Source organism: Ambystoma mexicanum, chromosome 6p, assembly GCF_040938575.1.
Source record: "Ambystoma mexicanum isolate Mex_15411 chromosome 6p, UKY_AmexF1_1, whole genome shotgun sequence".
NCBI lineage: Eukaryota > Metazoa > Chordata > Amphibia > Caudata > Ambystomatidae > Ambystoma > Ambystoma mexicanum.
Window position 1 is genome coordinate 783,883,351 of NC_090935.1, and position 15,099 is coordinate 783,898,449.

The window sequence follows — 15,099 nt, forward strand, 5'->3', positions numbered from 1 at the left end:
ACTGTAACGTTTGCTGTCTTTGCATATAGACAGTGATAATCAGACAGGGAGCGGTACATGAAATAATGCAGGCGGCAGTTCCATACTGCCGATTTGCTCATCATGATGAAAATGGGAAAAAACACAATTTTTCTTGATTTACTTAATTATTGTTTTAGATTTTGAAAAAACAATTCCATTAATTAAAAGCACATGAAATGCTTGCTCTAGCTTGAGCCTCAATATGTTCAGTGCTTTGAATAATGCTTGCTCTAGTTTGATCCTCAATATGTTCAGTGCTTTGAATAATGTTTGTTTTAGCTTGATCCTCAATATGTTTAGTGCTTTGAATATTGCTTGCACTAGCTTGATCCTTAATATGTTCAGTGCTTTGAATAATGCTTGCTCTATTTTGATCCTCAATATGTTCAGTGTTTTGAATAATACTTGCTCTAGTTTGATCCTCAATATGTTCAGTGTTTTCAATAATGCCTGCTCTAGTTTGATCCTCAATATGTTAAGTGTTTTGAATAATGTTTGCTTTAGCTTCATCCTCAATATGTTCAGTGTTTTGAATAATGTTTGCTCTAGCTTGATCCTCAATATGTTCAGGGCTTTGAATAACCACTATAAAGATATTTTTTAAAAGGGGTCAGTATATAAAATCAACAAAGGCTACAAATGCAGTGACGGTGTTGCCATGTGTGACGTCATCAATGATGTTACTGACGCTATCTTTAAGGATACCAACTATCCTTTTATGGTCAGAAGAATTACGTGGGAAAAATAACCTTCCACCGCACCTGTGCTACTGGATTCCAGCTTAGGTGATATTACCTCTACACCTCAGTGTGCTGTGGCGGCAGACCTTCCAAGGCACAGTCATCAGAGAATCCCTGAGTAGCATGGCTGCATGGTGGCGCACGCATCACTTCTGATGCCGTAGGATCCTTGGGACTGAAAAACACCTGGGAGAGGGCAGAGGAGAGTTCAGCCAGCAAGTGGATGGTTCTCTCAATTGTAAATTGTGCCTGAGGTGGCTTCAAAAGGCCTAGTGTTGTTTCCGTGCTTCTGTTGTTTCCCACGCCTTGTGGCTATTGTGCCAAAGTAGCAGAAGTCTATTTGATGATATCCTGATTTTCATTGATTGTCATCCTCAGCCTCTGTTCATGCAGTTGTGTATATGGAGATGTTCCTGAAAGGAGTGCTCTTTGGGTCAGGATGCAGCATGGCCTGCCATGGAGGCCCACGCAGGGTTTTCCATGGAGGGGAGAGGAATAGGCAGTGGATCCTCAGCAGCACGTAGGTCGAGTCCATTCATCATTCATGTTTGCATTATCTGCATGCCTATGTGCAATATCGCAATGGCTTTTTGCAGAAATTGTGTCTAAATGTGTCTGACTAATCTAAAGTCCTTAATCAGGATGCTTGTGAGAGATGTATGAGAATGTAAACTCCACCTGCTTTACCCCTTCTTACCTGCAGGCCTTATCTACTTGTGCAGGCCTGTGTATCCTAAAACTAACACAATGGATTGCTCCATTGCAGATGGTGTTTACATTGTAGGACTTCTAGAGTACCATGGTTAATACCGCCTCCCTTCCGTGGCTCATCTACAGAAACACCTGGCTCTGTTACTGAATTGATGAGCAGTGACCATCCCTACCTCCAGACAGGAAACAGAGCACCCTGGCCTGAGAGAATGCACTTCAGTCCTGATAAAGGCCCACTACCACAAGGGCACGGAAAAACACCAAAACATGTGTCAACAAGCAAATGGACCCATTGTTTGAGAAGACGCTGCTCCTTGACTATCTTTAGGCATTTAATTAGATTGGATCATATGACTGTGTGGGACTATATACACCATCCCAGGAGTAAGAATTTCATTTGATGAACTCTTTCATGAATTCGCAATTTATTTATGGATTACAGTATGGCTTTCTGTGATCGGTTATGAATGTGAGTATGAATCGGTAAATACTTTTATGGTTTTTTATGTGGCCATATTTAATCCTTCTTTTGATTGTGATATTGACATCATTCTTTAGTCTCCTCATGGGCGTATATAACTCTCTATAAACTCTGATAATTAATTATGTTTAGTTCCTGTAGATGGTAACTTGATTTAAATCCAATGTCATTGCTATCTGTGATCAATTTCATTATTTTTCCTATATGAATGTATGGACATAGTATTTATTTATTTTATTAAATTGGTTCTTTATAACGAGCTATATACCTGAGTTCTAAGCGCAGATCCGGGATTCGAACCTCTGCACGGTCTTGCTTCCAAAACCAGCACGTTGCCCCTGTGCTATCCTCCATTCACTCAAATGACCTGGAAGATTTGTGTTCACCCACATTAATACTTTTCATTTTTGAAATGTTGCTTGAAGAATGTGGTTAGATCTTTTTCCAATTTCACAGGTTCTTCAGTTGTCTTATGCCAAGTCAAACCCTTGCATCCCCCATTACATTCCCACCCGTTTATTTTGACTCCCACCTGGTCTGGTACAATAGCATCCTGGGATAGAAGAAGACTCAGTGTGGAAAATCTTCTTCTGGAATGAAACTATGGCTCTTTGTTCTCCATTCTTACTGTGGGATACTGGTACACATCAGTCCCGGGTGGACGCAGTACAGCCGGCGCATAAGGGTACAGCAGTCCTATTGCCCATGCGAGGGGGGGCACTTTGTGCTCATACTAAGCGACCAGAGGGGGAAGCCGGTGGAGGTGGTAAGAACACCCTGGTTTCCTTACACCCTTTGGCAGCTTTTCATCAGCTGGATCACACCAAACTGATCAGGCATATTTCCCAGGAAAGTGTTGCATGCTATTCCCTGGGATGGCGTAGATTCTTCCTAACTTTACTTCTCTCAGCTCCATTGTTGGAGCACAAAATGCAACTTTCTCATGTTAACCTGCGGAGTTGCACAGAGCTCAGCCCTGTCGCCCTTGTTTTTAACATGCACCTGCACCCTTTAAACTTCCCAGTGATACAAATCTGTATAAAAAGGCATCATCTAGAGAATGTTTTGCAGTATTGTTGCCTAAATAAAACCTGGGTTCTACTTACTTCTATCACATGCAACGGGGCTATGCAATCAGGCCTGTTTCATTTTATTTTTTTGCAATTGCCACCGATGAAGCATGGTGAAAAACATGTTATACAAATCTTTTCATGGAGTCCGAAATGAACAATGTCCACAAAAGCTTTTCTATTTGATTAATGGACTGCTGGGAGATTGGTTCATACTCTATCTTACCCTGAAAGGGTATGTAGAGTAGTTGCTTACCTACTCACGCACACTGAGAATGTGGCTGGAGAATATCTTGGCTCCCTTAGCTGGAAGGGCAGGCTGCAGAATTTTGCATCCAGGCATTTTCTAGGACTGCTTCACAGGAGCCTTGTAGCTCCAGTGCAGCAGGCGCTGCACTGGGGCAACATGTGAGTGGCCCAGTGCATAGAGGTTAGAGAGCTGTGCATTCCCTATCAGTCCTGTACTGGCAGGATCGGTACAAGCCTCGCTATGTGACGGGGGGCCAAGCCAAAGATTCCAAAACACCTACTATGTACTCAGTGTGTAACTCTCTTCCCTGCCCGCCCGCCCGCCCAGTCGCATCATTGGAGAGGAGTAGAAGCTTAGCCCAGAAACGCCCAGAAACGACTGGGGCAGTATCGGACCCGGCCTCAGCAGGCGACTGGGAACTGGTGCCTAGCATCAGAAAGACCAATAATGCAGCCAGCGCTTCTCTTACTTCCCTCCCTGCCCGGTCACATCATCTTAGAATTCGCCTTACGGGCCACAAGGGGGTGTGTTCCTTCCCAGAATTGGCTCTGGCCTCACCATTTTACATCCACCCTTCCCCATAGCTCCTTCTAGCAGGGTAACCGGGCACAGGACGGTGCAAAAGGGCCTCACCCGTTCCTCAACTTGCTCTTCTCTCTCCCTACAAATGGGAATCTCCTCAAACCAGGTGCTACAGAATACTTTATCAATCTCATCAAACCTGGTACTTGAGACAACTCTAGTTTGGCTTATAACCCTAACCACAACCATCCAGCCCCATGTTTACAAACTTTAGACACGCAGAACTCACCAGCAATTCTATTTATTATTTATTTATTCAGATGTGTAAAGCGCACTACCAGTCCAACGGCATGATCGCTAATAGCCTAATATACATATGATGGTCGCTACCGATCTATTATTCTTTATTTTGGTTTCTGGCACACTATGTTACTTGCTTGCTAATTGCTTGTATAGTTGTATTGTGGTCAAGTGTGGCCTAGGCAACTGTGAAAATCTGATAATGCTTTTACCAGAACTCTCCAAGGTTGTGTTAAAGGTCTTATGTATACACAATGAATACTTCAAACATGGATAATCAGAAGGTTCATTAAGTAGCAAGTGTGGTGCCAAACTTTAATTGTGCACACAGGCGAGAAGGCTGCAGTGACAATGTGCATCGGAGTACCCTGCTTCATCCGGGTAGCAACACATCTGCTTGCCAGAACAATTCCATCTTTCATACCCAACAAAGCAGTTTAATGTCCATGCATCGCGCTGCCCCTTCTGTAACCAGTTGTGAAGAGGTAGACAAAGCTTCCTTCAAGTCCACTTAGAGTGGATGAACCTTTCGGGGACTGAGCAACCGTGGGGGTCCACCTTAAGGATTATCCTTTCTTTACCTGATTGCTTTGTGCAGCCATTTAGGGGCTCCCACCATGCAAGGGAGTTATCTGGAGTAGTCCAAATAACAACATTAATAAGCATTCTTTAGAGATTTAAACATTACGGTGATGCCCATTCTACACAGACCATTCTACGTATTTGTGATCATTTTGCATTGGCCTGCACAACTGATTAATTGCATTTTGATCCCTCGTGACCTAAATATCTGTATTGCAGTTAGTAGGGCCTGCATAACTGTGTTTCTGTTGCCAGTTGTCTCCGTAACTTGGATTTTGGCTGCTAGTGGCCGAAGCATCAATGTCGTCATGATTGGTGGTGGAACCTGCACACAATCCCCATTCTTGATACCTGACTCTGCCCATCTTCAGCATTCTCCTGCCCACCCTCATCTTCCTCTAACTGCCCCATTCTCGCCTGTCTCCAGGGGTGCCAGACACCCACCTGTCCAGGCCTTTGTCTACCTCTTAGAACACACAGAACTGCTCCTCTAAAGTACAAAACTATGCCTATTATACATCCACTCCACAAAGTGGTCTTAGGGTCACTCTGCTCATACTCTCTCTAACCTTATCTATCTCTCTAGCATGGAGTCACCTTATGCACTTCACATTCCTGGCTCCCTCTCAACTTTACTTATTGCACGGTGCTCTGGAACACCCAGTCTATAACAAGACCATTTTTTGTAATTGCCCACTTTAATTTTCACCTCCAACACCTCACAGTAATAGTCTTCAATGAACCATGTATCGCCCTCATTGCATGACCACAACTGCAGCCTTACATACTGACTCTGCCACCTTTACAAGCCCCCCCCCTTGCTACTCCCAAAAAGGAGGTCGGGGTGAATCTTTTGATCAGTTAAGACATCCCACACACCCATCTTCCCCTTCTCGACTTCCTCTCATCCTCCTTTGAACATGTAGTCGGTCACCTCTTTGCCCCAATTCCTCTCTCCGTAATTCTCATATACCAACCTCCTGTCACACTTAAACTTGTATTTGCAGACCTAGATGTCCTTACTGAATCTATGATGTGTGGAGTTCCAGCCATGTTCATTTCACCTCCTGGAAATGACCGTGGTCCACCATTTCCACGTTAACTACTCCCCCTCTTACACGCCATTGAGCCTCCACTACCAGTTTAAACACATTTGGGACAACTCGCTATAATGCATCTTTCTCTTCTCCTCTTTAAAATCCTCTCCAACTATTGACCCCACCTTTTCCGACAGCTCCCCACTTCACGGAATCCATCCCAATCCCAGACTATTCCCACTTCTTCATTCTTCAAATCTAAATCCAACCCGACTCCATGGTTCCCTCTTTCAATCAAGTTACATTCTCACTCCAGGTGCTTTCTTCACCACAATTCCACTGAAAATTACTTATCTGAAAACAACTATCAACTAGGAGCTCCCTTAAAGCACCATCCAAACAGGCTCACACTGAGACCCTCTCATGTCCGGATTCTTAATCATGCATCTTTCCACCTATTCAACACCTTAGAAAAACCATGCACCCTAATTCTTGATACTGGTACAAAACCTCTTCCTACTCTCTACTTGCCTTATATACTAATTCTTCCACTCTGGCTCCCCTTCCCTTAACTCCATCAAACCATGCTATTCCATCATCCTCATCTCCTCCCCATGCGCTCATCTTGGAAGCTATTCAGCCCCCTCATGTCCCTGCTTACCCCGTCACATAAGCCCTGTCTAGGCCTTCCCCGCTCTGATGAACAGTTTGCTTTGTATTTTTCTACTAAAGTCTCCAAGATCTGCAACACCCTGACTGCCCTGTTCTCAAGGCCTATTCCTCTAACCCTCCACCACTGCCCCAATCAGCCAGACTTCTTTGCAAATTTCTGCCTACCATTCCAGCTGACCTGGCACCCATCGTTTCTACTGTCAACCCATCCTGCACTCCTGTGGGGCGCTTGTAGAATGTACCACTTACTTGCTCTTAATCTTCTACTTGTACCCCTGTACTTTCCCAGCCTGCTTTAAGGTTGCTACCATCATACCTTTCTTAAACATTTAGCTAATTACAGATTTCGCTAATCACAGAAACCATGTCAATGTTCATCCTTCCTTTCTACTCCCCCACTGCTCCAAAATCCTAGACTACGCGTTGTTCAAACACCACTTAACCTGGACATTTAACTCTGTGACCTCACTAGTCTGGTTTTCTACAGCTGTCACTCAATGTAAACATCGCTTATCCACGTCCCCATCTTCCTTACAACTACTAATCACTCACAAGTATCCTTCGTCCTCATTCTACTTGATCATACTCTCTCTGCCGACTTCAACACTGTTGCCTACTTATCTCTGCACAGAGCTTTCCTCCATCGGCTTCCAGCGTACTGTCCTGGACTGGATTGGGTCTTACTGGGCAGGCCATTACTTCTCTATCTCCTGGAATTATATAAGATCTTCTGTCACATCCACTTGAGTAGGGGATCCCCTCAAGCCTGTCCTTGGGCCCCACATCCATCTTTTGGATTCCCTCATGCTATTACACAAGGCTCTCAGTCTGGGGGAATTTGTTGATAGAAAGCTTAAATGGGTTCATTAGTTTCATCACAACATCAGACATTCTTAACCCCTTGAACATTTTTATTGTCATTCCCCATTCTTAGCTGAACCAAGGACTTAATTTCAACCCATGCTCTCATCAATTTGAATGACTATTCCAGCCTCCTTATGTGACACCCTCTGTACTCCATGACCTCACTTGACAAGTTATTGAACGTTGCCATCCGCATCCTCCCTTGATCCTCACCAACCTCTGTGGACTACCTTAATTCCTGACCATTCCAAATTGCCCTAGCTCCCCCTTTAAACTACCTCAGGTTGTCGTAACATCAATCCATTGGCTATCCACATACCTAGCCAAGTCCATCTCCTGCTACTCAACCACCGGACATTGTAAAAAGTCAACCCCATCTGAGTCTTTCTCTTCCTTGTCCCCTGTGTGCTTCCTACTGCTTTCACTCCTTCGCCCATCTTGCACCCCATTATTGGAAGCCCCTATCGCCTAAGATCAAGTCAATCCCCACTGTCATGGGCTTCAATTCAAGGCTGCCCTGGCTGCCCTAAAAAAAAGGTACCTCCTTTTCCCTTATGAGAGACCCTCTAACTCCTACTAACATTACCCCCGCTCCCCCACGCCCACCAGTGTTCCCCCTATTTCCACCATCATTTGTACATACATGTGAATGCTGTACTACAAACAGCAATCTTTTTATATGTCACTTTGCACAAATGGTATGTCAGTGCCATCCCCTCTTGATGTCACTATGTGTCCCCACTCATCACATGTTTATTGTGTCCTTCAACGCATCATTAGTTGATTGTAAGGAACTGAACGTGCAATTGGCCCAGCTCCAAATTGTTCTTAGATGCAGTGATTCAAGAGTCTTCACTCAAATAAACTTAAATGCAAAATGCAAAGTATGGAAGAAACTCAACATGCTTTCAGCAGAAACGCACGCGCTATCACACCTCAGACATCAATGATATGCTCAGATCTGACGCCTCCCAAGCTCTGCATATTTCACAAGTCACGTGTTGGTGGTAGATCACTCCCTGTGCTTGACCCCAAGCTTTTCCTCACAGTAACACACACAACCCTACATGTCATCGTCTTCTTACAGGAAGGGTCTATCCTTTTTTTTCTCTTTTATTGGTCGTTTACAATGCTCCAAATGACAATATATATCGTTTCCCAGCGCAAGGGGCAACAACAAAGAATTTTAGAGAGAAATGGAATTTAAAAATGTGGGGGAGGGCGAGGAGGGAAGGAAATAGAGGTTGTGCATAAACCAATCGAAATGCAAAATGGGTAGGTGCATGTCTATTTGAAAAGAATAATACCTGTGACTGACAAAGGGTGACATATTTAGGCGCAGGGGGGCGCCTATGATGTAGGGTGTCTCGACGGCATGGAGCTCCTTGGTAGATCAAATGCTTGTGCAGGCTGGTCAAGGACCTATTACTCGTTCAATCATGGGCTCTTAGAAATCTGGGATGGGCAACCCGAACACAGTTGTATCTGGTATATGCTCTGAGTGGAGACAGGCAATTGCAGCCTTTAGAAGCCATGCCTGAAAAGGTTCTACCCCCTTGTCAATGCTATTTGAATTTGGGAATCTTCAGGAGGTTTTCCCTGGCTGATCTAAAATTCCTTGATGTGATGTACAAGGTCAGGAGCGCTTTAATTTGTTTTGAGCCCCTATTATGCAGCTTTGATGAGTTGCATAGAGGACTTTAGAGTGGACTCTCTCAAAGGGGAGCCAGTTTTAAGCCGTGTGGGGCCAATGAGATGAGGTCTTGCTCTGCTATTCTGTATAAACTTGAAATGATGGTTTGGGAGTTTATTCATGGCCAATTACATTCAAATGCAGTAGCCTACGTTGGATAGTACAAAGGATCCAGTTAACTCAATGTTTTGTGCCATCCCTGGATATTGCATTAGCTTGTGGTGTGTATCGAGTTTGACATGAGTGTCACGTATCATTGAAATGTCTGTATCCATGGTGATGATGACTCAGGCATGGTGAATGGGAAAAGGTGCGACGAGGGATTACTGAGCAACGGGATCCCAGCCCTTGAAGACTTGAGGCAGAGGTTGTCAACCATTTATGAACAGACCAAAGGTAGCTGGAGACTGAGGAATGGTTGCTGGTCTTGTCTAGATCCAATGCTATTCGTGCGTCACCTGTGTAAAGTGGAAATCAGGGGTTGTCGGGGGAAATGGAGGGAATTGGGTGGAATTCTGGTTTAGAAGGGAAGACAATGGTTTCATGGTTTAATATGCCTCATGTTACCATACTTGCACTTAATGAATTTGCAGGAACTTAAAATAATGTAGTGACATGAAACCAGTACAAGTGCTGAAGTATTGGGGGAGCTTTGCAGATGATATGTGACCATAGTAGGTATGAGCTTATGTGATGGGGAAATTTTAATAGCTTCTAATTTCAGGAACAGCACCAGTGAATGATCCATCTCCCATGTGTTACTGCTTGTACAGGCAGTCCATTGTTTATGCAGTTTAGGTTCAGCATAATGTTTCCAGTGTCATGTCAAGAAAAGGGATGCTGTGTGTGGAAAGTAACATGGTCCGTAGTCCCTTTAGCGACCCCTCATACGTTTCTTTGCCTCAGCTTCTCTAGCCTTTCCAGACTCACTTCCAGACTCTGTTGGCATCCATTATAGTAACTGTGTTGTATTCACACTTTTCCATAACAAGGGTCCCTGGAGACCATGACAGGGACTCCTGCCAACATCAGTCATAGGCTCTTTTATTAGGGAACTCGATCAATGAAAAAGGCTGTACGAAGATTTACCAAAGAGGTCCATCCTCGGTCTCCAGTTCATTCAGAAAAGAACCGCAAGGATGAATCTTTATTCTCAGAAAGTATGACCACATCACAGAGTCCTTAATCTACCTACACTGGCTCCCCATTCACCAGAGATTAGAGTTCCAGATCCAATGCATGACACATAACGCCATGGGAGGAACGGGGCTGGCCCACCGTTCGAGCCACCTGAATCCATCAAGTCTGCTCTGCTGAACTTCGGCCAAGTGGCTTTAACCCGACCTTCCAACGAGCCAATGCCAGGGGCTGGGTTACTCTAAAAAAACGGATCCAGCCTCTAGAACAACCTCACCAAGTCTCGAGGGTGAAAGAAGTCACCCTCAATCTTGAAAAGGTCAGAAATCATGACTTTTCCTCTGCAGGGATGATGTGCCCCCCAAAAGTGATTCATGTAACAGAAATGTTCTGTTCAGAAAATTGAAAGCTCCCTCGAATTGTCTCTCTGCCTCTTTATTTCTCTCCCAGTCATGTTCTAGGATCTCTTTCTTGGCATGTGCTTAGAATGTCATTAATCTTCCTATTTGGTAAAATAGCTCTGCAGGTTGAGGGCTCTGCTGAGATCTGTGTGTGATCTGAAGGTCACAGGTTTCAACCCTGGTATGGCCAACTCAGCCTTTTATCCTTCCGAGCTTGTTAAATGAGTGGCAACCTTGGTTAGGTAATTATAATTGCATATAAAAAATATTCTATGGACAGTGCTTTGTCAAAAGCCCTATATGAATGAATTAGTACCCTTGCCAATTTAAAGCGACATTCTTCAAATGTGGCTATTTACAAAAACCTTGAATCAAATAAACATAAATGCATCCAGAGTTCTTTATTTCTAGTTGTAAGAAACATATCCACAATTGACTTTAAAAAAAAAATACGATCATGTTTGAGTATATTTTAAGCCGTAAATGTAGCTCTGGGTGTCTGCACAGAACAGGGTCACGCTAACAAAGCCATATTTACTAAGCTCCAGTGACACATTCTCCGCTTCACTGGCATTATGGTCTTTCCGAGAAACCAAAGCCTCCGCAAAAAGCGCGGGCTTTCATAGAGAACAGAGCCGGCGTGTCAGAGCGTCTAAAAGGGGATCTGTGACTCATTTGAGGGTGAGGAAAAAGCTGTTTACGCAAAACAGCGACTGATCACATGGCAATAGAGCATTACATGCAGCCGGTCTCTGTCAGGTTATCCACCCCGAGGCGCATCACTCCGCGGAGTGCAAGACGTCACTCCATGTGGAATGGAGCCCGGAACACCTGTGCTTTTTGCCCGCAGTATGATCATTCTTGATGGACAGGGCCCCTGCTTTGCACTATTTCCTGCACCTGATACACCGGCACACAATCTCAGAATCTGCTCTCTGCACCGGATAGGCTGGCACACAATCACTGAATCTCATCTCTGCACCTGATAGGCTGGCACACAATCTCAGACTCGTCTCTCTGCACCAAATATGCTTGCCTACAATGCCTGAGTTATTCACCACAATGGGCAATCTTGGATGCCATCTGTGAATTAAACCTTCCTAACAGATACTCGTGAATGTGATTTCAGAGCCATCCCCCCTCCTATGTATATACAACGTGTTAATGTTTCCTTCCCACCTGATAATGTTTGAAGGGCATGTCTGTCACCTTCCCAATATTATTTTATATGATGTCTTTGCATCTCCTCGTGGTACACTTGTGTGCATCTCTGGACCCTTATGCTCCCTTCCCTTCCCATATTGGTGTATACGATTTCTCCTGATACTCTAGCATGTGGTCTCTGAAGCGACCCTACTCCCCATTCCCATATAGACATTCTCTGGGCTGATCCATCCTCCATTCTCTTGTTCTCACTCTCTGCATCTCTCCACCCCTCCATTCCCCTATTCACATTCTCTGAGCCAACCTTTTCCACCATTCACTTGTTCTCACGCTCTGGGCTGACCCATCCTCCATTCTATTATTCTCACTTTCTGGACCAACCCTCCTCTCCTTTCCCTGGTTAACATTCTTTTGGCCGGCCTTGCCTCCATTCTCTTTTTCACACTCTCTGCATCTCCCCACCCCTCTATTCTCCTGTTCACACTCCCTGAGCCTCCCCACCCCTCTATTTTCTTGTTCACACTCTCTAGGCCTCCCTCGATTCTCTGTTCACACTCTCTGGGTCTCCTCCACCCCCATTCTCTGTTCACACTCTCTGGGTCTCCCCCACCCCTATGCTCTGTTCACAATCTCTGGTCTCCCCCGCCTCCATTCTATGTTCACACTCGGTGGGTTTCCCACATCTCCATTCTGTGTTCATCTGGGTCTCCTCTCTATTTGTTTGCTCACACTCTCTGGCTCTCTCCCACCTCCATTCTTTGTTCACACTCTCTGGGTCTCTCCCACGTCCATTCTCTGTTCACACTCTGTGCCTCCCCTCCATTCTCTTGTTCAAGCTCTCTGGGTCGCCCCTTCATTCTCCTGTTTGCACGCTCTGGGTCTCCCCTGCCCTCCATTCTATTTTAACACACTCTAGGTCTCCCCCACCACCATGCTCTGTTCACACTCTCTGGGTCTCCCCCACTTCCATTCTCTGTTCACTCCCACTGGGTTTCCCACACCTCCATTCTCTGTTCCCACTCGCTGGGTCTCCCCTCCATTCTCTGTTCACACTCTCAGGGTCTCCTCCAGTTCCATTTTATGTTCAAGCTCTCTGGGTCCCCCCTCCATTCTCTTTTTCAAGCTCTCTTGGTCTCCCCTCCATTCTCCCGTTCACACACTCTGTGTCTCCCACGCCTCCATTCTCTGTTCACACTTTCTGGATCCCCCCTCCATTCTCTTTTTCAAGCTCTCTGGGTCTCCCATCCATTCCCTAGCACACTCTCTGGGTCTTTCCTCCATTCTCTTGATCAAGCCCGCTGGGTCTCCCCTCCATTGTCTGTTCACACTCTCTGGGTCTCCCCTTCATTCTGTTGTTCAAGTTCTCTTGGACTCCCCTCCATTCTCCCGTTCACACTCTCTGGGTCTCCCCTCCCCTCTCTTGTTCAAGCTCTCTAGGTCTCCCCTGTATTCTATTGTTCAAGCTCTCTGTGTCTCCCCTCCATTGTCTGTCCACACTCTCTGGGTCCCCCCTCCATTCTCTTTTTCAAGCTCTCTGGGTCTCCCATCCATTCCCTAGCACACTCTCTGGGTGTCTCCCCTTCATTCTGTCGTTCAAGCTCTCTTGGACTCCCCTCCATTCTCCCGTTCACACTCTGTGGGTCTCCCCTCCATTCTCCCGTTCACACTCTGTGGGTCTCCCCTCCATTCTCCCGTTCACACTCTCTGGGTCTCCCCTCCACTCTCTTGTTCAAGCTCTCTAGGTCTCCCTGTATTCTATTGTTCAAGCTGTCTGTGTCTCCCCTCCATTCTCTGTTCACACTCTGTGGGTCTCCCCCACCTCCATTCCTGCGTGTCCACTTATTGGGCGGACCCTCCCTCACATGCTCTTGTGTAAACTCTCTGGGACGACCTAACCCCTCCATTCTCTTGTGTGCACTCTGTAGGAGGCTAGCCCCCTCCCAATCTTCTTTTCCGAACCAAGCCCCCTCCGCCCCACCGCCCCCCGCCCTGCTCTGGATCCTCCGGGCAATCCTCAGTAATGCCATGAACCCCCGTTCTGCGCACATCGTTCTGTATCTTCTCAAAGCTGCATTCGCTCTTCATGAAACCCCCAAATAAAATAAAATAATATAAATGTGATTTAGTCATCAGCCCCCTGCCCTATTGAAATTAAAACAACATAACGTAGAAAGCCGGATCTTTGCATTCACACCCCAACCCGTGCCCAGTGGGCAGCATGCAGCGATGTGCACGTACCGTTTCCGTATCTGGCCGCACAGGTCCCTGTGGCATTGAGCACTGGCTGTAACGATGCGCACGCCCAGCCCTCTGCCAGCCGGGGAGGGGCAGGCATTGTTGCGCGCTACTCGTGTCCACCACCGCCTGCCCTTGTGTGTGCGCCATGCTCAAATAACGAACCCCCAGCATCCTTATTTTTGACGCCACAGCATGAGGCATTCAGTCCCCAAGAACAAGCACGCCCCACTTCACAGCCTGAACGCTGGATCCCGGTGACTGTACTCACCCGCCCTGCTGCTCACTACCCCTTGAGTCCAAGCGAGCGAGTCAAGGCAGTGTATGCGGCGTGCACCGAATGGCTCGCGCCAGCGCCCGAGGGAGTACAGAGGTGGCCCCACACATTTCATTGCAGTGACTTGTATCCATATAGTGCCTCCTGCCCCAGTCGCGTAGCATTGAAGCGCTATAAACATCAATAGCATTCACGTATCCCTCTCTTGGGAGGATGACATGCTGACAGCACGCGCTATCACTCACACCTGTGATGTGCAGGCTGTAACCGTGTCCACGGGGCGTGAGTGGAAGTTAACCTGCACATTTTCGCTTTCATTGTAACAGTCGCCCATGACTATATTATCCCTCAAAGTCGGCTAGAAAGTTATGATTGCAGCTAGGACTGACTGCTTCTTGGGTGTTTTGAAGGTCCCTGAGCAATTGTTGGTTTTGCAGTATTGATTTTCTCATTATTGTTTAATACATAATATTGTTTTTATGTCTGATCTCTCTTTTCGTATTGCATTTTTTTTTAAAGATGGTGAATACGCGGATTAGTCAGCCCTTAAACCAACTGTTACATCAAATGAAATAGAAGTGTGCCCCGTGCAGAGATGTCGAGCGCGCGCATAAAGTCCCAGCACTTTTGAAAGTGCACTTTACCTGTCCCAGGAGGTCGTAGCCCAGGTCCTCCGCGATGGCTCGCGCCGCCTCCGGACCCTCGGGGATCTCCGCCGCCCACTCGTTGACATACTGCTTGTCCACCCTGCTCGTGGCACGCGGGAAGAGGCAGCAGAGCAGAGCCAGGCCCGCCGTCTGCCGCGTCCAGGATCCGCTTCCCATGGCAAGTGTGCGCGCCCCGGATGATGTGCGCTGCTCGGCGGATGCTGCCCGCGCTCCTCCTGGCCGCCTCTCCTTGTTGCTATGTGAACAGATACTGTAAGAGGCGCAGCCGCCGATC

General features: G+C 46.4%; 1 protein-coding gene across 2 annotated transcripts in view; it reads right to left on the reverse strand.

The window, feature by feature from the left end:
- PCSK1 (proprotein convertase subtilisin/kexin type 1) overlaps positions 1–14,981 on the reverse strand; it is a 286,141-nt gene extending 271,160 nt beyond the window's left edge. Inside the window, exon 1 of one of the 2 annotated variants that reach the window (XM_069627655.1) lies at positions 14,802–14,981. In XM_069627655.1, coding sequence (XP_069483756.1) covers positions 14,802–14,981 — 180 coding nt within the window. Of the gene's footprint in view, positions 1–13,883; positions 14,479–14,801 lie in introns of those variants that run through there. The other variant, XM_069627654.1, reaches the window with a different exon arrangement.
- Positions 14,982–15,099: the final 118 nt, after the last annotated feature.